This window comes from Vanessa tameamea, chromosome 28 (genome assembly GCF_037043105.1).
Source record: "Vanessa tameamea isolate UH-Manoa-2023 chromosome 28, ilVanTame1 primary haplotype, whole genome shotgun sequence".
Taxonomy (NCBI): domain Eukaryota; kingdom Metazoa; phylum Arthropoda; class Insecta; order Lepidoptera; family Nymphalidae; genus Vanessa; species Vanessa tameamea.
The window spans coordinates 6,440,472-6,465,156 of NC_087336.1; the positions used below are offsets into that span (position 1 = coordinate 6,440,472).

At 35.9% G+C, this 24,685-nt stretch overlaps 1 protein-coding gene across 3 annotated transcripts; it reads right to left on the reverse strand.

Annotated features, from left to right (window-relative positions):
* Positions 1 to 452: 452 nt before the first annotated feature.
* On the reverse strand, positions 453 to 24,276 carry LOC113391785 (BCL2/adenovirus E1B 19 kDa protein-interacting protein 2). Of its 3 annotated transcripts, none has more exons than XM_026627863.2 (10): positions 24,096 to 24,276; positions 9,661 to 10,468; positions 6,901 to 6,993; positions 6,163 to 6,306; positions 4,322 to 4,446; positions 2,640 to 2,772; positions 1,978 to 2,114; positions 1,618 to 1,749; positions 925 to 1,011; positions 453 to 635 (listed from the first exon to the last, which is right to left on the reverse strand). In XM_026627863.2, the coding sequence occupies exons 1-10, from the start codon at positions 24,098 to 24,100 to the stop codon at positions 515 to 517; spliced, it is 1,785 nt and encodes a 594-aa protein (XP_026483648.2). In that variant the 5' UTR covers positions 24,101 to 24,276; the 3' UTR covers positions 453 to 514. The 3 variants fall into 3 exon arrangements, with proteins under 3 accessions (XP_026483648.2, XP_026483647.2, XP_064075622.1); XM_026627862.2 differs by having other exon boundaries at positions 9,661 to 10,471; XM_064219552.1 differs by lacking the exon at positions 6,901 to 6,993 and having other exon boundaries at positions 9,661 to 10,471.
* Positions 24,277 to 24,685: the final 409 nt, after the last annotated feature.

A 24,685-nucleotide genomic window follows, 5' to 3' on the forward strand; every position in this document is an offset into this window, starting at 1 on the left:
CTGAAGCGTGTCGCAAAACACGATTTAATCTTATATTTGTTGTCTTATAACGGGGCAATTTAGATTTTAAAACCAAATAACGAAATAACTATGCAAAAGTTAAGTTAGCACAACCTCTAGTAACAATTCTTTTCCATAAACAATGTCAGAGTACAATACCAACTATGGATAATGCCACGGACAGATAATTATTATTAAACCTTTTTTTGCTGACGCTCCTTCGGTCGGGAACCGAAAATTACGCGCGGATTACATCAAATGGTAAATATTTACAAGCTGTAATGTGTAAAATCCATTAGAAACCGCGTTGCTTACGTCACCGTAGCGTTATAAAGCGTCGGGCACACGTGCGACATGTCTTCAGCGTAATTTTATGACTCGGACACACCGCCGCTTTTTTTATTGTTCACCAAAATATTATTAACTTTAAAAGATTTTTTTATGTATAAATTAGAACGATTTATGCAAAGATATTTTGTATATAGTCGGTTGGATTCAAACGTTTCCCGGAGCCCTATCGTCTGTTCGCATCGTACTGTTTCACGATTTCGGGAATAGCGTTCGGCTCGACGGGCACCTTCTCCAGCAGCTCCTCGAGACTTTTCACGTACGTCAACTTTCGGAAGAATTTGGAACTGAAATTTAAAAAAAATTAAACATCATTATTCGAAACATGAAAACATACACACAAACATATAAAGAGTAAAAAAATAAATATGACTAAATCCTGGAAACGGATACGTCTTCTATCTTCTGCCTGTAGTTACACTGGCTCACTCACCCTTCAAACCGGAAAACAACGATACTAGTATTGCTGTTCGTCGGTAGGATGTCTACAGGCAGACGGGCTTGCAAAGTCCTGCTCAATGCACTTGATATACATACAATAACAGTCCAGATGGGTATGCCGTGTCTCGTGCTCACCTCACGAAGGGCTTGGTGACGATCACGAACGACTTCAGCCAGAACGTCGGGTGCACCAGGTACAAGTGTTTCAGACTCTTTCTTAACCTGAAACGAGATCAGGTACAAATAACCGCCCACCCTTTAAATTCGTCCTCGTGCGATAACGGGGGGGGGGGGGGGGGATATAAGACAAATACTAATACTACATATATTATATATACATGTGTATATAACATTATGATATTGAATATACAATGACAAATTGACAAAAAAATCCTCTGAGCCGGTAACAAATCAGAGGTTTGTTTGTTCTGAACCGGCGGTACTGTTTAGTTTGACAATAGAAATCAAAATATACTTTATTCAAGTCACTAATAAAAACACTCTCGAATCATTATATTACTGTGTTGAATTAAATGTAGAGCCATCGGTTTGGAAAGTAGATTCAAACGAGAAGAACCGGCCAGAAACTCAGTAGTTACTCTTTTCCATCACTTACAGAGTCAGTAAAGCAAAATTAGTAAATGTATGAAATTGTATTTGATACACGTAGGTAGTATTTATTTGAAATATATTAATATCAGATGGACGTATGATGGAGTTTAAATACAATTCGTACGGCTCTAACTAAACATTGTGAATCATTCAATTCTCTAGTTACTTATATATTTAAGGGGGTATTTAGTACTCATTGGAGGAGCTCGTCATCACCTCCTATCTAGCAGTTTGTAGCACTCGTGCAGCCACGCGAAGGTCGGCATCCGTCGGCGGCCGGCGCTCCCGTGCAGGTACACCAGCACGTACTCGTCCGTCACCAGCCGCTCCAGGCTCCACATCACGTACCTGCGACACGGGGGGAGGGATGTGTCTTAACTTACTTATTTAGTAAGTACTTGTAAACATCACACTTGTACAAGTGTAGATTGTATTCCATCACGCTGCTCCAGACCAGGTCGGTGAGTACCCACTTCTCCACCGAACCATCTGTCGTCGACGACACCGCCGACAGTGTGCGGAAGCGGCAGCAGGTCGGCACGAGCGACCGTGCGGATCTGCAGAGGCGCTACTCACAGGAACAGGTTGTCCATGACGTAGCGGTAGTCGGGGCGCGCCGAGTCGGGCAGGTGGCAGGCGCTGAACACGATGAGCGCGGCGCCGCCCGCCTCGTAGCCGCCGTGCGACACCACGCGCTTGAACGGCTCGATCACCTGCGGGGGCGCCCGGACCTTGAGATATGCTGGCCGCCCTGCCCACTTCACCTCACGTGGGGGGAACGGAAAAGGACCTCGAAATACGAGACCTTATTATGTAGACGATCTAGTCATTACATTGGCAAACAGTACAAATTCACAACCTCACAATAAAGAAAAGAAAATCAATTGTATATACTAAGAATAAGAGGACCTAAAAGTGATCCTTGAGCCATAATCCTCATGGGCATTTACTGACTTAACTTATCTTATGTGGTGGTAGGGTTCTGTGCAAGCCCGTCTTGTGGGCACTGCCCACTTATCAGATATTCTACCGCCAAACAACTGGCACAAGGGACATAACATCTCAGCTCCCAAGCTTGGTGGCGCATTGGCATAAGGAAAGGTTACTATTTCTTCCAGCGCCAAAGTCGATAGGCAGTTATGAGCACTTACCATAAGGTGGTCCATTTGACCGTTCGCCTATAAACTACTATTACATAAAAAAATAACCTTACGAGCCCCTCCCATAATTAGACTCACCTTCATATCACAAATAGCCCTCCCCCCGCTGTGCTGCACAGTGAGCCATGACCGCTCGTCTCTGAACTCCTCGGCGGCGGAGTACTCCGGTATCGGGTCACTGCACTCGCTCACTGTGTTTGTTGATTTGGATCTGTAATTGAGCGGAAAGAAGTAAAGTACCCACCGAACACTTTTCACAGCTGGACAAAAACCTTGATTCCTCTTATGAAGACTCAGAATTTATTCTACCATGTCTCCAGTTATTGTTGGTCGACATATAATCTATCTACATTCGACGCGTGCAGGTTACCTCACATTATTTGCCTTTATTCCTGAGCACGGAAGGAAATACCCAACAATGGGACATTGAAGGGCTGATACAGTACTTAACTTTTGTTTTCTTGTAATCAACATTAACAGCCTGTAAATTCCCACTACTGGGCTAAGACCTCCTCTCCTTTTGAGGACAAGGTATGGAGTATTCCACCTTGCTCCAATGAGGGTCGGTGGATACACATGTGGCAGAATTTCGTTGAAATTAAACACATGCAGTTTTCCTCACGATATTTTCCTTCACCACACTCGAGATGAAATAAAAAACACAAATTAAGCACATGAAAATTCAGTGCTTGCCTGGGTTTGAACCCGCAATCGTAGGTTAAGATGTACGCGTTCTAACCACTGGGCCATTATCGGCCAGACCTTGCGTGTTTGAAGAAAAACATCTCCTAAACAACCCAATCTTGAACGCCATTATTAATTACGAATTATATAACCAAACTTTCCTCGGCACGGTCGGGTGGAGGAGTGTTTATCTATTCTAATTAATGATACTGGTCTATGAGATATTATGCGCCGTTCTTGATTAAATCTTCATTTATAATTCAACATTGCTCCCCACTTTTATTTCACTTCCAAAGTTCCGATGACAACTTCGACGACACTCAAAACGCCATGATTTTTACGTATACATAATAAATACCACATTTAATTTAAGATCTCGACCAATGATATCGAGTCAGCGGTGCGATTCTGTAAGAAATCACTTCGTATCTCACTCGAGATATATTGACAACCGACTTACTGTGATCTCATCAAATATACTTTATTCAATTAGGCTTTTGCAAGCACTTTTGAATCGTCATTTAACAAACTTTATTAAGTAAAGCTACCACCGGCTCAGAATGCAGATTCTACCGAGAAGAACCAACAAGAAACTTAGTAGTTACTCTTTTTCAAGATTTAAAAATACAGTCATGTTAGTTAAATACAATTATATATGTATGTCATGTCTCCTGCCTGGAAGTCAACAAGCATTAACTCCAGGCTTTTTTATCATCTATATAATCTTGTATCGAATAATATGCCTTCTTTACCGATGTATTTGTTACAAATGACTTGAATCTACGAAACGGCAAAGTTAAAAATGTCTGTATAATCGAGATATTTCGATATCATTTGACAAAGTAATAAAAATATACTTCAGTCGAGTCGGCTCTTACGTAGTCGTCATTTTATATACAACATTCGACTCAATTTCAAAGTTCAATGTTGATTCTACCAAGAGCTACCAGCAAGACTCATTGCTGGTATTTTCCACCAATTAAACAATATGATCATTTTTTACTCTGTGATGAAGCAAAATACCTACCACGATGCGAAATAAATGCTAATCTAACATTAGAGTGCAGCCCACAAACCTCTTGGTGTTGTCCTCCTCGCTGGTGTCAGGTTGCTGTGCGGGAGGGGGGGGCTCGTCTTCTGAGTCCATGGAACAACCGCTGATGCTGTCCAGGCTGCATCTGTCGTCTTCGTCTTCCGGTGGCTGAGTAGAAAAAGAATATATTTAATAATTTGAGATTGGTCTCAACGACCCAACCAAGTACACCCAAAAAATTTCATCAGTCAGTATAAAACTTTAGTTACAAACGTACGTTTTTAACTTTGCCGTTTCGTAGATTCAAGTTAATTGTAAAAAATACATTCGTAAAGAAGGCATATTATTCGACACAAGATTATATTGATGATAAAAAAGCGTGGAGTTAACGCTCGTTGACTTCCAGGCAGGAGACATGACATACATGTATAATTGTATTTAACTAACATGACTGTATATTTATATGTTGAAAAAGAGTAACTACTGAGTTTCATGCCGGTTCTTCTCGGTAGAATCGACATTCCGAACCGGTGGTAGCTTTACTTTAAATAGTTTGTTAAATGACGATTCAAAAGTGCTTGTAAAAGCCTACTCGAATACATATATTTTGATTTATCCGTACGGAAGATTTTTATATACATATCTTTAGGCCGCTGGGATTACGTCGTTCGCCATAAACTAATGAACTGAGCGATTGTGAAATTGATGTTGTAACGACGCGGTCTCACGGTGTGTTTGTAAACAATATACTCGGAAACGACGTGCAAAACACACACATCTGTTCAATTCGCGAAATATATTTTCCATTACAACGTTAACATTTTATTATAGCATATATATTTATATATAAACGTAGCTTCAAAATAAGGCGACGCGTTTTGTCATGGCTAGTTGAAAAAATTAACCAATATCCATAAATTTCAAAAGATTCATATTTTTATTTTCATTTTTAGATAACCTTAGGTTAAGTACTAACATAGACATTTAAGTTTTGTGTTACGAACAAAATGAGTGGATGTTACTTGAAATTAAAAAAATAATAATTTAATATTATTATAAAACTTATACCAGAACATACAACGCGTTTCGAAAAAGGTTTTAGTGTACAGGCTGTGTGTTGCAGTTTTACTCGTGAATTTCATGTTTCATTGTGTATTTAAAAATTTAAAGCTCATGTCAAAAATACATTGATAAATAAGGCATATTCAATACAAGATTATATTAAAGATCAAAAAGCGTGTACTCAGTATTTGTTGACTTCTAGGCACGATACTTAAAGATTAATTACTTCACTGACAAACTCTGTAATAAAAATGTCGCAAAAGAGTAACTACTGAGTTTCTTGCCGGTTCTTCTCGGTAGAATTAACATTCCGAACCGATGGCTTTACAACAATTCAACACTTTAACATGACGATTCAAGTGTTTTTATGAGCCCACTTGAATAAAGAATATTTTGATTTTGATAAACATTTGTGTGTAGTAATTCACAATCTCTATAAAAGCGAAATACCGCTCACTAATTAATCACGAAATCTCAGAAACTATAACACGTACAAACTCGAAATTTGGCAAGTAGGTGCCTTATAGAGTGTAGACTAAGATTTCCACGGAATTTCCTAAAATTTTGGCGGATGTCCCCCTTAGGGGTGCCTAATATAATTATAAATTTCAAAGTAAAGCCGCAGGTTCTAGTAACGCTACAAAATAGAAGATGTCGCCCGCGGCTTTGCTCCCGTTTTGGGGGTTGGACATAAAAAAGTCCACGTCGTTCCTTGTGGTTCAAACTCGCTTATTAACAAATTTCTTGAAGTGATTTGACCGTGACGGATTAACAAACAGACAGAGCTATTGATTGGTTCAGATCATGAAATAGAACGCTCACCAGTTGCACTTTCCTTCTGGGCGGGTTGCTCTTGGGCGCGGTGTGGCGCAGCGCCACCGATCCCGTGTACGGGTCGAGCAGCGCCTGGTACGCCGACCTGTCTTCCTGCGTCGACGATGATATCACGTCCGGTGAATCCAGATCCTGTTCCAAATTGACTATTGACTTGAATATGTTATTTTATAAAATCGGTAAGACGTGCATAAGGGAGCCGAGATGGCCCAGTGGTTAGAACGCGTGCATTTTAACTGATGATTTCGGTTTCAAGCCCAGGCAAGCACCACTGAATTTTCATGCGCTTAATTTGTGTTTATAATTCATCTCGTGCTCGGCGGTGAAGGAAAACATCGTCAGGAAACCTGCATGTGTCTGCCACACGTGTATCCACCAAACCACATTGGAGCAGCGTGGTGGAATATGCTCCAAAACTTCTCCTCAAAAAGGACTGTTAATGCAATAATGCATATAGGAGGCTCCCTAGTGGTAAGACGCGGTATAAATAACGCGCCACCCATTTTTGGAACTGAGATGTTACGTCCCCTGTGCCTGTAGTTACACTGGAACACTCACCCTTCAAATCGGAACACAACAATACTGAATATGGTTAGGTATACATTCCGAACCGGTAGCTTTAAACTTAATAAAATCTCATAAAATTACGATTGCTCGTGAAAGCCTACTTTAATACAGAATATTTGTATTAGACTGATTAAAACTAGCTATTATTCAAGTACTTACATTCTGTATTCCGACATTGCTTGACATCTCGATTGGAAGATCGAAGTTCGGCCTCGCGCGGATGTGGGCCGGGGACTCGCACCATTCCGCGACCTTGGAACAACACATATAACAAGGAACTGCCAGCATCTAACAGATATCTTTCACTGAATCTCGATAGATCCACCAAGAAGTATTTAGTCACTCACAACGGATAAGCTTTATCTGATTAGTAGAGCACCGGATTTGCAGGAACAGCATCAAGTATACCATGCACTCTTTATATAAATATATATGCATTTAACTTTATCGATTTACTTAGCGCACGCTATGTAAGCTCTCAGGCGTCACGATATTTACCAACTTAATCAACAAATACGGTCGCACCAGACAATTTGTGCAGTTAACCAAACCATAATAACAGAAATAAAAATTTGTTAAGATTTAAAATTGAAACACAAGGTTAAGAAATTAAAAATACCAATATTGAAATCTTCAAAATAACATAAAAATTATATAATCGGATTACTATAAGATCATTATACAAAAGTCACACAAACATCCTATCAAGACAGAAGAGCCAACGCGATGGTGAGTGGTCACCGTCGCCGATAAGCGTCAGAGCTTGTTGAAAATAATAAATTTTAAGCCTAGAGTTAGATGCCGTCCTGACCGATTTCGGTCACCATCTTAAGAGAAATGAGCCAAATACACAGGACATTATACTGCACAAGTTCTTGGTGGTAGGGCTTTGTGCAAGCCTGTCTATGTAGGTACCACCCACACATCAGATATTCTATCACCAAACAACAGTACTCAGTATTATTGTGTTCCGGTTTGAAGGTTGAGTGAGCCAGTTTAACTACAGGCACAAGAGATATAACATTTTAATTTCCAAAGTTGGTGGCACATTAGCGATGCAAGGAGTGGCTAATATTTCTTACAGCGCCATTGTCTATGGGCGGTGGTGACCACATACCATAAGGTGGCTCACATGCTCGTCTACCACTCTCTATTCCTTCACTCGGAACGGCTAATTCGACAGGACTGCAAAGATTTCAGATGCAGGACCAACGGTCACACGTGCTCCGAAGCATGGAAGTGTATACTGTTCCAAATTACAGACTGGGCTGTTGCTGAGAATTTTTAAACACAAAAACTCAAAAACTCTATCGGTCCGACTTAGGGTTTGAACCAAGACCCTCGGTATCTGTAGCCTTTTCTAGCCACGAGACCGACGAGACAGTCAGCCTAAACCTATGATTGTACTACCAACAAATGATGCTCGAAGTGAAATTAATGCAAAATACTGACCTAGTTTGTTATTAGAAAGCAAAACAATACGAATCGATTTCCTTTCAAAACCATCGACGCACCGTCTAGTTTAATTATTATCTTCAAAGTGATAACTTTTTATAGTTTAGGTATAGTCGTATTTCGTAAGCCGCAAGCAATGACATGCGTGGCACATATGCACACAACACCAGCTCGCTCACCTCTGCGCGTTAAACGTTAATAAGTCAAAGTCAAAGTCAAAATTTTTTATTCAATATAGAAGTGTTTACACTTGCTTATTTATAGTCAAAAATCTACCACCGGTTCGGAATTTAACACCTCGGACCTGAGAAGAACCGGCGAAAGAAACTCAGCGGGATATATATATATATATTTATTTTTTTGTTTTTTTTTTTTTTTAACCATAATTCATCTCTAGTGGGAAGACGAAGTTTTTTTTTTATAACATAGGTAGGCGGACTAGCGAAAGGTCCATGGGCGGTGATGATCACTTACCGTCGCTCATCACCACCCATAGACATTGGCGCTGTAAGAAACATTGACCATTCCTTACATCACCAATACTGGCGGTGTATTGGGAACTAAGATATTATGTCCCTTGCGCCTGCAAGGGACTGGCTCACTTACCCTTCAAACCGGTACATTACAATACTAATAGATCTTTTGCGGTAGATATGATGCCTGGATGGCACCTGACCAGATAGGCTTGCACAAAGCACTACTACCAAATAAACGTATGCACTAAATATGTCCTGCACAGGTGGCAGCAGTATACTTGGAGAATAACGATATGACCCTGAGCACTCTGCTAGGCTCTTTTGGATAACACTGGCTGCCATGGCAGTACATTTTCAATTTGATAAAACAGTAGTTGTAAGAAAATAAAAACTAAATAAATACATAAACATAACATAATCAGCCTGTAAATTTCCCACTGCTGGGCTAAGGCCTCCTCTCCCGTTGAGGAGAAGGTATGGAGCATATTCCACCACGCTGCTACAATGCGGGTTGGTGGAATACACGTGTGGCAGAATTTCGTTGACATTACACACATGCAGGTTTCCTCACGATGTTTTCCTTCACCGCCGAGCACGAGATGAATTATAAACACAAATTAAGCACATGAAAATTCAGTGGTTCCTGCCTGGGTTTGAACCCGAAATCATCAGTTAAGATGCACGCGTTCTAACCACTGGGCCATCTCGGCTCTAAAAAAAAAAACTAAATATGTCATTAAATTATAGCATTAATTATTTACGAGCTATTATGCAAATAAGGACTAACACAACCATCACATCTCTCCATGATAGGTATCACTTATTTATAGACACAAAATATTTTACAAGAAAACAAAATAACTATATCAGCGATCCACGTGTACTAATGGACCTCAGATTCCATGATTTTCGGATCGTATATTTACTTTCTGTCAAATACCGTCACGGAGAACACTTGCGAAATTTTCCAAAATAATAAGCCACTTACCGAATGAAACTCCTCCGATTCGGAAACGTCTACGCCCATAGTTTTGGGCGTGCTATGACTAGATAACTTATGTCTTTCTTCGTTGTATTTTATGGCACAGTCTTTATCTCCGTCGGACAAACGACCCATGTTCTTATGAGGCGTCGAAATATCAGTCGTCGGAGTTTCCGTGAACCTCGGTATGATCTTCCGCCTCTCCTTCTGTTCGACCCTCGCGACATCCGGCGGCACGTTGAGAGATTCGCTTAACATGTGACTGTCTGCTGTCACGAAGTTATCCGAAAAGTACAAGTTATTCTTCGAAGTATTCCGTAACGGTGTGTAAAGTTCGTACCCATTTGTTGGACCTCTTTCGTCTTCTATACTGGATAGACTCAGATCTTTGTCCTCATCGATTTTGGGCACCTTTTTCGGGACGACGTCCGGAAAATTTTCGTCCGGACTACTTAACGTCATCAATGGATGACTAGTCGTTAATGTGAGGGTCGAACTGAGTCTGGGCGGACTTATCCCTAAGTTCTTGGGTCGGATCGGAGACTCGATCCTTAAATTCGACATTCGAGTAACAAGACTATCGTTGAGTTCTGGTTTTAATGGTAATTTATTGTCTAATTTTTCTGGTTCTAATAATCTTAGGACGTTCGGATTTTGGAGCCTCAGGACTTCAGTTTCCCGTTCCTCTGAATCGGAAAGGATCGAATTCGGAGTGTCTTGAGTCGATCGTAATGATTCGGACGCTGTGTCCATCTTTTCATCTGAGGACAGAGAACTGTAGAGGTCGTCCTCGCTGAGCCTTGATGGTTGGAGGCTACTGGAACAAAAACAGTTGTTTTAATATAAAGTAAAAATCGATAACCATCTAAGGAGACTAAGCGAAAAAGGTCTTAACATATTCAAACACCATTTAATTCTACTCTAGATGTCCTACTCGTAGGATACTTATTTTTAACGTCATTCAACGAATTCACAAATAAATAAATTGTGAAAGACGATATGGTTAGAAAGAATGTTACTTGTGAGATGACGTCCGACAGAGAAGTATGGAAGAAGAAGACATGCTGCTCCGACCCCGAGTAAAATTGGGATAAGGGCAGGAGGATGATGATATTCAACGAATTCACAAATTTATATTTCAAACAATAATGAAGCAAGTGTAATGATTCTTTATTGAACAACTATTTTGACTAATGCTAAATCAAATTAAATATTTCTTTATTTACAAACTTTTAAAATAACATTAATACCAATTTTAACTATTTACTTTCAAGGTCCTTTTTTCATTGCAATATAGTGGAATAGCTTGTGAATTGAGGGTAACCCGAAAGGGCCTTATCAAAACCCTACCTCTAGTAAAAATAATTTAGTCAGACAATTTTTAGTTCAAGATTCTGGTTTTGTTTTACAAATAGGTATTCTTAATTATATGAACGTGAAATTATACGGACCGAAACTTGCATAAAGTCTAGAAGTACAATTGAATTCGCTATCTACTTTCCCTTCCGTACTTTCAGGAAACAACCAGGAAAAGGTGGTCGCCATGTTTAAATTATACACAATCGTAATGAAAATTTTTAACACATCGTACCGGTTTTTAATTGATACCAAACTACAATGACGCCAAATGAGGGTTATGATTTCAATAGACAATGTATGTCTGTTCGTCTGTTCCGGCATATCTTCTAAACTACCAATCAAAGTGTGACAAGTTAGATATCATTGGAAGCGTCCTGAGCTTTTTCATTTATTTAGAGATTATAGGTTATGTGACGTCACACTCATTTCAATAGCTTCTAACGCAAGCAACACACCCTCTGTTGTGAAAAATAATAATTGTGTCGTATTCGTTATAGCTCTTGCTTGCTTTGTTTGCGTTAACACAGAATTTCGTTTAGGAACGCTATTAACGTGATGGATAGTTCGTTAATTGCAGTTGGCAACACTAATTTAAAAAGGCGAGGAACGTCAGTGCATCAGTTGAGCGACATTTGAGTTCTCGTACACTCAAATCGAAATCATTGTAAATCTGTTTGAGCAACTATGCGAGTTTCTTGAAATTTCTTCTCGCTGGAGGCTGCTTTCCGAAACGGTGGTAGTGTTTAAATATTGACGATTCAAAAACGCTTAATTGTGAAGTATACTTGAATAAAATTGATTTGATTTTATTTGAAAGTTTTTGTAAAAGTAAATAAATTATTAAATAAATGAGTACATAAATGATTAAATTATATGTCAGTGATTTTATAGTAACTGCCCTTTTGAAATTAATGAGCAGCCCGTTTGTAAACTATCAAAATAACCCTTATTTTTATTTTAGTCTGTATGTCTGATTATGATAGATTAGTCAAATGGAATCAAAATATATTTAATTCAAGTAGGCTTTTACAGGCACTTTGTAATCGTCATTTCATGGAACTATATTAATAAATAAAGCTACCACCAATTCGGAATGTAGATTCTATAGAAAAGAACCGGCAAGAAACTAAGTAGTTAACCATTGCCAATATTTGAATGTTAGTTAAATACAATTATATACCTATGTATATAATACATCCTACCTGGATGTCAACAAGTATTAACTTAACGCTTTTTTATCATCTATATAATTTTGTTTTGAATAATAATAGAAAATAAAGTATATTTATTAATGTATTTTTTACAAATGATTTTCATTTATGAATCGGCAAAATTAATCTGCGGAATTATATTAGTATCCCAAGGTACCGTTTATGATTTTATATAATAAAGATAATTACATCAAAATCGTTTCAGTGTCCAGTAAATTTTTTTAACCCAGCTAGTAAGCAGATAAATAAAAATTACACGAATACAATAGAGAAACATTCGGAGATCGGAGTAATAGTGCAAAAACCTTCATTATAAGTAAACCTGCGAGGAGTTTATTGCGTCCACTGGCGACAGGGGTTAATTTATTGCCCCCGGAACTGCGATTGAACGGCGAAATGCTAGCATCCTTGCCGCCATTCCACGCGGTCAAGATTTATGCAGTAACTATTTTTAACTGTTATTTGTGTATAATAAATCTTATGTACTTAAATAAATTCATACGCAATTCCCTGCTAATATCGTAAATACTTAAGCAATCCTGTTTGTTTTACGCTTAAGCCGCAGTAGTTACTCTTTTTCAACATATAAAAATACAGTCATGTTAGTTAAATACAATTATATATGTATGTCATGTCTCCTGCCTGGAAGTCAACAACATTAGCTCCACGCTTTTTTATCATCAATATAATCTTGTATCGAATAATATGCCTTCTTTATCAATGTATTTTTTACAAATGATTTGAATCTATGAAACGACAAAGTGAAAAATGTCTGCGGAATTTTATTATAGAAACGGATACCTTGCCCCAAGAATGATTTATTGACTTTGCGGAGTCGGAAACTTGGCGTTCTAAGCTTATCCTCACCTCTTGTGTACATACAATGATTTTATCACTGATTCTATCAAAGTGATCAAAGCTACTGTGAATATACGTAATATTGTTGTTGAAGTTATACAGTTTATATCTCGCGCGGAACAAGCCGCGTGTTTAGTAAGTATGTACATATATCGTAGTTATGCCCGAATAATAAAATGGAGCCGAGATGGCCCAGTGGTTAGAACGCGTACATCTTAACCGATGATTTCGGATTCAAACCCAGGCAAGCACCACTGAATTATCATGTGCTTAATTTGTGTTTCTAATTCATCTCGTGGTCGGCGGTGAAGGAAAACATCGTGAGGAAACCTGCATGTGTCTAATTTCAACGAAATCCTGCCACATGTGAATATGCTCCAAACCTTCTCCTCAAAGGGACAGGAGGCCATAGCCCAGCAGTGGGAAATTTACAGACTGTTAATGTAATGTAAATGCCTGAATATGTTTTGAATAATTCACTGCATATATAGGAAGATATACAACTATGAATACATCTTTTAATTGGAATACGTTTTATATGCGTGCGTGGTTGACGTGTATATATTAACCTTTTCCAACACTTTAAATGTAAACATAGAAACGATCGTAATTAACTTCCCGTCGAGGTGCATTAAATATGAAAATCATTAGTTATTTTATCAATAAAAATAATAACTTGTTTATATAATAATGAAACATCGTAATGGACTTATATATCCCTTAGCTGGGCTAAGGCTTCGTCTCCTTTGAGGAGAATGGAGCTTATCCCACCACGCAGCTCCAATGCCGGTTGTTGGCAACACGAGGCTGTATTTTATCCGACAAATACAGGTTTGCCGGGTCATGTTTTCCTTCACCTCGAGATTAATTATAAATATTAATTAAGCACGTGAAAATTCTATATCCGCTCTATTATTCATACATAACTATTTAATTTAATGTGTACTAACGAGAAACTTCTTGGTTTCTAGTCTGTTCTCGGCAGAATCTACGTTACGAACAGGTTTTTATTACACATTTAATCTTGTAAAATGACGATTCAAATCTGCTTATCAGTGCTTTGAATAAAGTTTATTTTGATTTTAAAAACGTAATTATGAGACCTGTGTGTTTCGGATCAAATCCTACCTTGTATGTATGTATAACGTAACGTAACGTAACGTACATTTGTGCATTATCTGTAACCCTTTAATGTACGCTAAATTTAATGATGATAAGTTAAGACGTTAAAGTCTAACAAAAAAACAAACTCAATTTCGAATTTATTAAGAATTAATACTAATTAAGATTCTACTATCCCAGAGCAAATACCTATCGTTTCTTGAACTGGGCCACTTGGTGTTAAGTGGTCACCGCCGCCCATAGACATTAGTGATAAATATAAACGATAATAAACACAACAATAGCAAGGATTGTTGATTGGGGGTATAATAAATATATGGGGGTATGAAAGAAGCTTGAACTTCAAGAATAAACAAGTCACTTTTTATACCTGACAAAAAAACCCGCAGGCGACAACTTGTTATACAAAAAACTTCTACTAAAAGTATAGATTCTACCGAAAAGATTTGCCAATAACTAATCAGTTAATACCTTCTATTTTAATAAAATTACCACGTATTCCAATTTACACATAAAAATATATTTCGTATTTAAAATGTCATCCATTCCATCGCAAATGTAGTGTCGACCCTGTTGTTGTCTCGCTCGCACTTCCCACCCGAGTCATGTTTTAAGTTCACGGCAGAACATGTCAAGTGGGGTTTCAACAGCTACCCTTACTAAAGCCTGGAAAACAGGACGAGGAGTTCAAAAAGGGTGAATTTTGAAATTAAACCTTGGATGTTTTTTTCCGGAATAGATTTATTCATATGGTACGACTTTGTACAAGGAAATCTACTGCTAAATAGCTTAATATTTTTGTATTTCGGGTTGAAAAGTGAGTGAGCCTGTGAACAAAAAGTAAACATAAAGTGTTTTGCGGCGATTTAAAAGATGTTTATTGTTTTCTTAAAGTGTCAACATTCACGGAAGTTATGAATAATTAGCTAATCGTATTGTTTTAGTCATTTATAAGTTTGAAGCTTTGTTATATTGATCAATTCAAAGTTATATTCATTACGAAAAAGTGCCGACTTAGTATTTGTTGATTTTCAGGCAAGACATATATAAATTTGTTTTATTATATTGACACAGTTACGACTATCCCCAATCACGGGGTCAGTTGTAACACTTGTCAGTTTCTTTTCAAAGCAGTTTCTACAAAATCGTTACATGTTTGATCAAAATTTTATATGGGATCGATAGTTGAATAGTTGTTAATTGGAATAGTACTGCTAGATTTCATAAATACCCGACAAGTAAGATTCCATAGCCAAGAAGCGTTTAATTGTTACAACTAGCCCCTTACTCTCCTACTTTATTGAACACAACACTAATCCAATTAGCTGTACACTAAATATAGTTCCAATAACAGCTTCGACGACATTCAAAACGCATTTATTCGCAAATCCATAATGATAGATCATAGATTACTCAAGCTCTCGACCACTGACGCTTCAAATCGATGTCAAATGTATTTTGTCTAAAATCCTCTTTTCATTGGAATAGATTGTGATGTGTGATGATGAATTTAACCTTGAGTTCATTTGTTTTTTTTTATAACAAACACGTGTGCACGTATATCACTTTTATTTTTTTTTGTATTATTTGTGTGTGTGTGCTTATTGCTGTCATCATTAAAAGACAAATGTCTTACTCCGTAATACATGCACAGTATATTATCTGTTCAACTAACGAGCGATTACAAGAGAATGCGTTTTGACATTTAATTACGAGCAAATGAGTCTGATGTCACCTCCGCTCATAGACATTGCCGTTGTGAGAAACATAAACTAAGAAACTGCTTGGTGGTAGGGCCTTTGCAAGCCCGGCTGGATAGGTACCACCCCTTCATCAAATATTCTACCGCCAAGAAGCAGTACTCAGTATTGTTGACATAAGATCTTAGTTCCCCAGGTTGGTGGCACATGGGTGATGTAGGGAATAGTTAATATTTTTTACAGCGCCATTGTCTTTGGGCGGTGGTGACCAATTACCATCAGGTGGCCCATTTGCTCGTCCGCCTACTGACATCATAAACAAAAACATTAACCATTCCTTACATCGACAATTCGCCACCAAATACGGAAAGTAAGATTTTATGCCCCTTGTGCCTGTAGTAAAGTCAAAAAGTCAAAAAGTCAAAAATCTTTATTCAATATAGAAGTGTTTACACTTGCTTATTGATTGTCAAAAATCTACCACCGGTTCGGAATTTAGCACCTCGGACCTGAGAAGAACCGGCGAAAGAAACTCAGCGGGATATATATATATATATATTTTTTTTTAACCATTATTATGTACAATGATAATTATATTTTAGTTATTTGAAGCAGCCTAACTACCGTACTAACACAGGCTAACTGCCGTTTGGCGAAAGAATGTTATAAGTGGCTACCCAGACGACAGAATTTGCACGAAGCACAACCACCATGTAAAAATGTCCATGTCTTATGCAAATAAATAAATATTATACTAGAAGGATTAGGTATCGACATAACCTAAACATTATATAAACATTAGTATACATAGTGTGACTGACATTTCACGCGAGCAAAATGTCGCGTCGAGTAAAATCAATGCGATCATAAATTCGCTTTAAAAACACCATGTATATTTAACACGAACTGCTTCGCTCGTACAGAAACCATGAAGCTGGAATTTGTTCTCGCTTCGTCTCACCTAGGATAGCTGTATAGACTATGGGTTCGATATAAATGTGACAAAGTTTTTGATTCTAAGAGTCTCCTTAATAATTTACATATTAAATGTCAATTATCAACAATCTTTATAATTGGTACGCCGTTGTAAGTGTGACTAGTCAAAGAATATGTTCTTGTTACGTGCATGTGAAAATTATAAACACTGTAAAGAATTAGACATATTTGACTCAAATATAAGTGAATTTCAATTTAGTTTACGTTAGTTTAGCTAACTCTTTTACTTACTTTGTATACTTTCGGTTTTTGTATTAATTTTAAGTGGAAATTCGATCGATTTATGTTTTTCTTATATTTGTTTTTTATTAATGAGTGTAATTACAATTGTTTATTTCCCAAATAAATAAATAAAATAAAATGATTCAGCTGTGATAACAGCCGACATGACAGTGGTTAGAACACCATTGAAGTTTCATGTGCTCGATTTGTTTCTATAATTCGTTTCGTGTCAAGCCAAACATCGTGATGAAACCTACATGTTGCAGATGAAAATATTCCACATGTGGAATCCAGAGTTTGAGGTAACATACAGCAAGTTTTTTTCATAAAAGAGTCATGAAAAAACAAGTGCATTCGTTTAATTTAACCAAAGTCATTCTTATCAACATAAATAACATTATATTTCGATAAAATATTTAATTTACAGTTTGCTATTCTAAATGGCAGTTATAGAAATATTGCGTGATGTTTAAACTAACGTACGGACGAATTGATCGGTTGACGTATTAAATGTTTGTATATCAACAGTTAAACAATATATATAATTGTTAGCATATATATTTTAATATGATTATATTTTATAGTTGTTATGTATTAAAAATATTAATTAAAATAATTGTATTTTAAAATAGATCAAAACCGGATGTTGCTACATTACGGGGAGGGGCTTGTTAACGTTTAAATTGACATTCTTACTTTAAAGAACTATTTCTGTATCAGTTTTGATCGTAAAACAATTTAGGAGAATGAATGCATTATTAATTATGAGGTAAAATTTAGTTTTATTCCATCACAATCCTCATTTCACCTGCTAGTAATAATACTTATGTTATAATGTTATAAATGCGAAAGTTACTTTTTTCCGTCTAAAACCTAAGAACGCCCCCCCCCTTCCAGCCTACTCCCCTAAAAGTTTGCTATAAGTATTAGTAAGATACTACTATAACTAATCAACTGATGACGAAATTGTGGACACACGTTGTCAGGGAAAAAAAAAATAGGAGACCGGATACCCAACCTAACATCTGACATCCCAACACGCGGGCGAATCCACGGACGGTATCTATAAATATAATATTGTAATCAATGAAGTAACTCTTACAGTATGTACCGATAAACTATTACAGAACTATTGCGGAGTAAGATTTTATGACGATATCATTGTGTCACAGTAGTCTTGGTTACTTAATTTCTAGACGAAAAATGTGCAAAGGCTTTAGTTCGCAAAAATGATCATCGGATGTGCTGTAACTTTCGTACCTCTAACTAAACTTTTTCATTCACTCTTAAAATTAGTTATGTGTGGTGACGTATGGTGGGGACGTATGCGACCTCCAAAAAGGATTACTTTGTATTTTCTTATCTATTTGAATGAGTGAGTCAGTCCAACTATAGCCTATTCCAATCGAAGTAGGAATAACGGTAAACAAACCTTAGATTCACGTATATCATGCAAATAACTCAGTTATACTGTGCACTATTTAGAGATTATGATTAATATATATTTAATTATACTACAATACTATTACACTTAACTAATTATATCCACTTTAATTTGACTTCCAAAATTCCGACATTTTGTCGACATTCAAAAAGCATTTTTTTCGCAAATCCATAGATTAATAAAGATATCGCGTCCCGTCTCGACCAATGATATCGCGTCAATTTGCTGTCAAATATTGTTTATTTAGCTTTTCTCCTCTTATGGCTGGAATAGATTATACACTGGGTGCACTGGTACTTTTATAGCATATTTTTTTCTTAAGAGGAAGACCGATCCAAATATGAATGGGTTCTGACTGATAACATGATGGAAGAGGAAGTAGAAGACCACAAGAGTAGAATGATAATGAGAAAGAGAAATGAATTTGAAAGTAATTGAATGCAATAAAAAATATTATATGGCGATATCCTTCATAGTAACATTCATCCATCATATCAATAGAAAATTATAGTAACAGTCTGTTAAACATTTACAGGGATTTTACTGCTGATGAACAAAGGCATCTCTTGAGATGATTTCGAACTTACTCGTTGCTGGGCAGACATGTGGCACATATTGACTCGAGCAGGTCTGTTTACAAAGCTCTCGCCGCTGGGTCCTACTATAACTCCAATACTTTGAGAAAATATAAATAAAATTCCAACACATACAAAATATGAATCTTTTTATCCTTAGAGGTGGTACTTTTTCAACAAAATAATAACCGGTTATATCGTAAAAGAAAAGACCTATAAATCATTCTCAAACTGCTAAAGGTTTCCTGTCCCTTTGAGGAGAAGGTCCACACAGATGAAGCACACGACAGTTTATTGAAGCTGAGACCGACGTTTATCATCTACTCAGCTGTTCTGATTACATTTTTAATCATCAAGCTTATTTGAACACGAGTTATATGAATAAAAAAAATCAACTGTACGATAAGTTGAGATGAATCATTGAATCTGTTTTCCGTGCCTTATCTTAAATATAAAATGGCGTCATATTATACGGTGATATTCAAGTCATAAATATTGTAACGAGGATTTAATTAAACAACAGTCATAAATTTGACAAGCATTGCTCTGTATATATTCAGGATTGAAGGATGAGTGATTCAGTATTATTACAGGCACGTGTGGTCTGGTCAAATGGTCGGCAATGGCAAGGTAATGGTGACCATTTACTGTACTAGACTATTGGCTCGTCAGTCTACCTAAAATCTAAACATATAAAGTTGTTTGTCCTTACTGACTGACACAGACGAAACTAATTTTAACTTTAAGGGGAAATAGATTTATTAATTTAACACGTAAAGTCAGTAACCAAAACCAGCTGTTTTAAATCTCTAAAAACATACGGTAGGCAATACGGGCAATACGGGCAACCTGATGGTAAGTGGTCACCGCCGCCTATAGGCTTTGGCGCATCATCTCACATCTCCAATGCGCCACCAATCTTGGCAACTAAGTTATTATGTCCCTTATGCCTGAAGAATGAAGATTCACTGACTACACAGCCGGAACACAATAATAGAATGTATTGCTGTTTGTTTTGCTACCCAAACGGGCTTGCACGAAGCCCTCCCACCAAGTAGTCGCAGAACAAAATCGCATCCCGCCATCTATACGGCTAGATCTTTTAAACAACGCAACGGATTTTAATGCTATATTCATCTATATACAGAGTGATACAAATGTCATACCGGAAAAAAAGAATGTTTCTTTTTAGTTTTGCCCTTCTATGTAAAAGCTGTATAGACTCTTATTGTACTATGTGAAGCCGGGAGTGTATGTACATATATGTATACTTCAATAATATTGGTTCTTATTTACCAAGTAAATACATTTAAAAGGAAATAACAAGTTTAAGTTAAATGTATATCAACCAACCGCCAAGAAACTTAGTAGTTAGTCTATTAACCTCATCAAATATAATTTGTCTCTAGTACCCGGAGCACGTAGGAATAGTTTAAGAGTTAATTTGCTTTGAAATCGTTCACTAAATACTTTATTAACAAATACTGGGCGAGCATTAAACATACGAGCAAATCTCAAGAGCTGGACATGTTGCTGGATATATTTTAGTGCATAGTACTATAGTCCGATGTGTTGGATAAACATATATCAATCAAATCCATTTCATTACGTCTTTTCTTAGACACGAGAATGTATTTTATTGTCATGCAGGTAAACGAAATATCAAATGGGCCACGTGACGGTAAGAGTTCGTGACTGTCAAAGACATTGGTAATGTAAAAAATAATAACCAGTCCTTATATCGTGAATACACAACCAACCTTGGAAACCAAGGTGTTATGTCTCTGGTACCAGTAGTAACGCTGACTCAATCGACCATTTGAACCGGATCACTATACGAAATGTTGCTGCTTGTCGGTAGAATACCTGATGTACGAGGCGGAGTACGCTGCCGAGCTAGCAAAGAGACCACCAAGTAAAAACTTTCCAATTCCAGGCTACAATTGCACTAAAATACCTCACGTACTATCTCTCTAATGTTTAATTCCGCCATAAATTAAAAATAATAATGTATTTGAATAGCTGTTTGTTTTATTTAACGACGACCTCCGTGGTCGAGTAGTGTGTACACCGGTTTTCATGGGTACGCCACTCCGAGGTCCCGGGTTCGATTCCCGGCCGAGTCGATGTAGAAAAACTACATTAGTTTTCTATGTTGTCTTGGGTCTGGGTGTTTGTGGTACCGTCGTTACTTCTGATGCCCATAACACAAGTTCTTTAGCTACTTACATTGGGATCAGAGTAATGTATGTGATGTTGTCCAATATTTATATTTATATTTATTATTTATTTAATGAACGATAGAACAATCCTTAATTTCAAACAGGATGTGATCCATGGCAACACAAAAAAAATACCAAATGGTACCAAACCATTGAAAGATCAAGAGCCACTGGTATAAAACAATAATTTAATTTACAAATACAATAAAACTTTATCTATCTGACCCTCATTAAAGCTAATAAACACTATCAAAAAATTTAATTATTATCTTTATAATGTTAACGTTAATAATATACTAATTATTAATTTTGATCAAGAATGTAATTACAAATATAATAATCAATTTTCCCTTTCTATTAATTTATCCTGCATATATGTTGTTTACACCTTTAATGACGTATCATTTTGTATGTTACCCAACAGATATTAATTTTAAGTGCTTAGTGATATGTTGATGGTGTAACTTTTCCAATAAATAAATAAATAAATAAATAAATAAATAAATATGCAGGTAACAGATTGTTTTGTGTCTCGGAATAATTTAAGAGAACAAAACAGAAGTATTTAAGTGTTGTTTAAAGTCTATAGTTCCAATAAATCCAGGAAAATGGTTTTAACATACTTAGCATCGGAAATGGATTTTAGATAATCATGTACGGAGACTCCTTACAGTACCATATTCAATATGGAACACCTACATGTTGTTCCTACTAACCTTTTTAAAAACAAAATACCCTGACAAATAACATAAGAAACACATTAGGACTTTTTTTTTTCATATAATATTGTGAATCTAATCATGATCTTGAGACTCGCTCCGGGATGTTTATTATGAAGTATATTTACAGCTGCTTCACAGTATGTTTACAACAATATTACACATATTCACAATAATATAGATAGTTTTAAAAGAAATTATGACATTGTATAGACATGAGGAGGAAAGGTAAACTAATAACACCTAGTTTCCGACATCGCTGTGTCACATCCTTCCTGGGGCACCGTATTTGTTTCCATAATAAAATTCCACTGTTATTTCCTTACTTAGCCATTTAAAAAATTTAAAGCGCATGACAAAAACCATTGATAAATAAAAATAAGTAATATTACTCAATACATTGTATTGATGTAAAAAAATTGTGTACATAGTATTTGTTGTTTTGTATGGAGGATATATATATTTAACTGTACATTACAGACATACTCTGTGATTAAAATGGTGGAAAAGAGTGAATTTCTTGCCCCTGTCGAAATGCTTCTTCAATGTCTATTTTCCGAACTGGTGTTAGCTTTACATTAAATGCTTTTATGAATCTACTTGAATGAAGAATATTTAGATTTTGAATTGTTTTCTCAATATCCAATATTCGAAGGAGTAATCTTCTTAGATGATTTCATAACATGCAAGCAAACATTCCCGGTCATTTATAATACGTTTAGACTATTAAATTATTTATCCATTTTTTTTATGGCATTGTTTGGCAGACGCGCTTTTAATTATTTGCCTTTTATATAATAGTATAGTTTAGTCATTTTAAATGAGATTGTGTTAATGGCAGATACATCTCTGTCAGTTGTGACAGGTTTAAATTTCTTAAGATGTGTTCGCTACGATATACATTTTTATTTTATGCATTGTTGATAGTTTTGTTCTGGTTAGAGGGATGGATGATTACAGACACAAGGGACATTATAACTTAGCTCTCGAGCTTGGCTGCACATTGGGGATGTAAGGAATGGTTAATATTTCCTACAGTGCCAATGTCTGGGGCCAGTGGTGGTACCATCGGATGGCCCATTTGCCTGACTGCCTACATATACTAGTAAAATAATATATATTTACTTCTATAAATAAGGCATACAGTTTATATTGAATTCAGATTTTGGACAACCAACCTTAAGTTCTTAAGATCTTGATTGATATATAACTTGTAAATATGTATGTATATATTAAATATTGTATATTGTTATCTGTGATAATTTTTTAAACGACAAAAGGGCTTTTGTTCATATTTATTTATTTTATTCATAATAAAAATGTAACTACTAAGTTTCTTATCAGTTTTCCTGTAGATTCGAATTTCTTTATATTTTTTTTTATATTAATTTAATTTTGTTAATTATTGTCAATTTAAGTGTTTTGGTCACAATATTTTTATTTATATCTTAATTAATATATTTCAAACAAACTTTTGGTTTGTATTGTGGAGATATAATCAATAAAATTAATACAAAGGATATATTTTATAAAAAAAAAAAACTTTTTTTAAATTACAAAAGTTGCCTGATGTTACATCTTAGCTTGTCTCTCAAGTCTTATTTTTTTTATATCCTACAAGATCATAATTTGTATTGTTTTTATTGACATTCCTGCAAAAAAATTGAAAAAGCTACTATTTATTGATATTAATAATGAAGCATAAAGTTTGCTAAATTATAATAAGGTTGGATTATAAAAATGTTACCAAATTTAAATTAGGTATCGTATATATAGGTAGGAATCAATTTTGCGATCGGTTTACAATAATTATATTCAATCAAATGAGGGTGGAACCAAATTTTTCATTATAATTTGTTGACGAATCGAAATTCTTATATAGCTGACGCAATCTTAAGTTAACGAGAAAATATTCCACTGCTTTTCAGCGAAAAAAATAATAATATATTGAACAAAAAAACACAAAAACCGTTCTCGACAAAATATTTACGTCAATAAATAAAAACAACTTACTTCATTTGTATCTTCTTATTAAACTTAACAACTTATTAATTAAAGCACTGAATTTGAAGGTATTTGTAGCACGAAAAATGTTAAATAAATTTATAAAATTACATATAATTATATTTTTTATTTTTCCTAAATTGTAAGAGCAATCATTCATAGTGAATCGCTTCTTGACTGACGCATTCTGACGGATCACGGATTGTATTATTTTTGGTTTGATATTTCACCATTCGCTTCTAATTTCGCTGCGTTCAAATTACACGGAATTAATAAATCAGGGTTCCCAAGTCATTATAAATAATCAAGTTGTATATTTAATTTAACAGATTATTAAACCGATAAGTAAATAATTCAAGGAAAATTAACATTATAACTTTATATTTAAATAGTTGAAATTATTAAAAGTTTTCTTATTGGTTTTAATGACTTCTTACTTCAACATAATTTGATAATACATTTCGCAAAATTAAAGTAACTTGACAGCATAAATCCAACAATAAGAAGTGAAAACAATGCTATAATTCTAAGAATTTTCTTTTGAAAACAAAGGAACTGTATGCAATTCAGTTTATCACTTATTCCAAAGATTTTCAGTT

Bases quoted from the DNA above. Each gene is read 5' to 3' on its own strand.
- LOC113391785 (XM_026627862.2), bottom strand. The intron at 1,750-1,977 runs GTGAGTAGCGCC...CCCGTGTCGCAG, and splicing joins GTCATGGACAACCTGTTCCT to GTACGTGATGTGGAGCCTGG. The intron at 1,012-1,617 runs GTGATGACGAGC...ATCTCGTTTCAG, and splicing joins TACAAACTGCTAGATAGGAG to GTTAAGAAAGAGTCTGAAAC.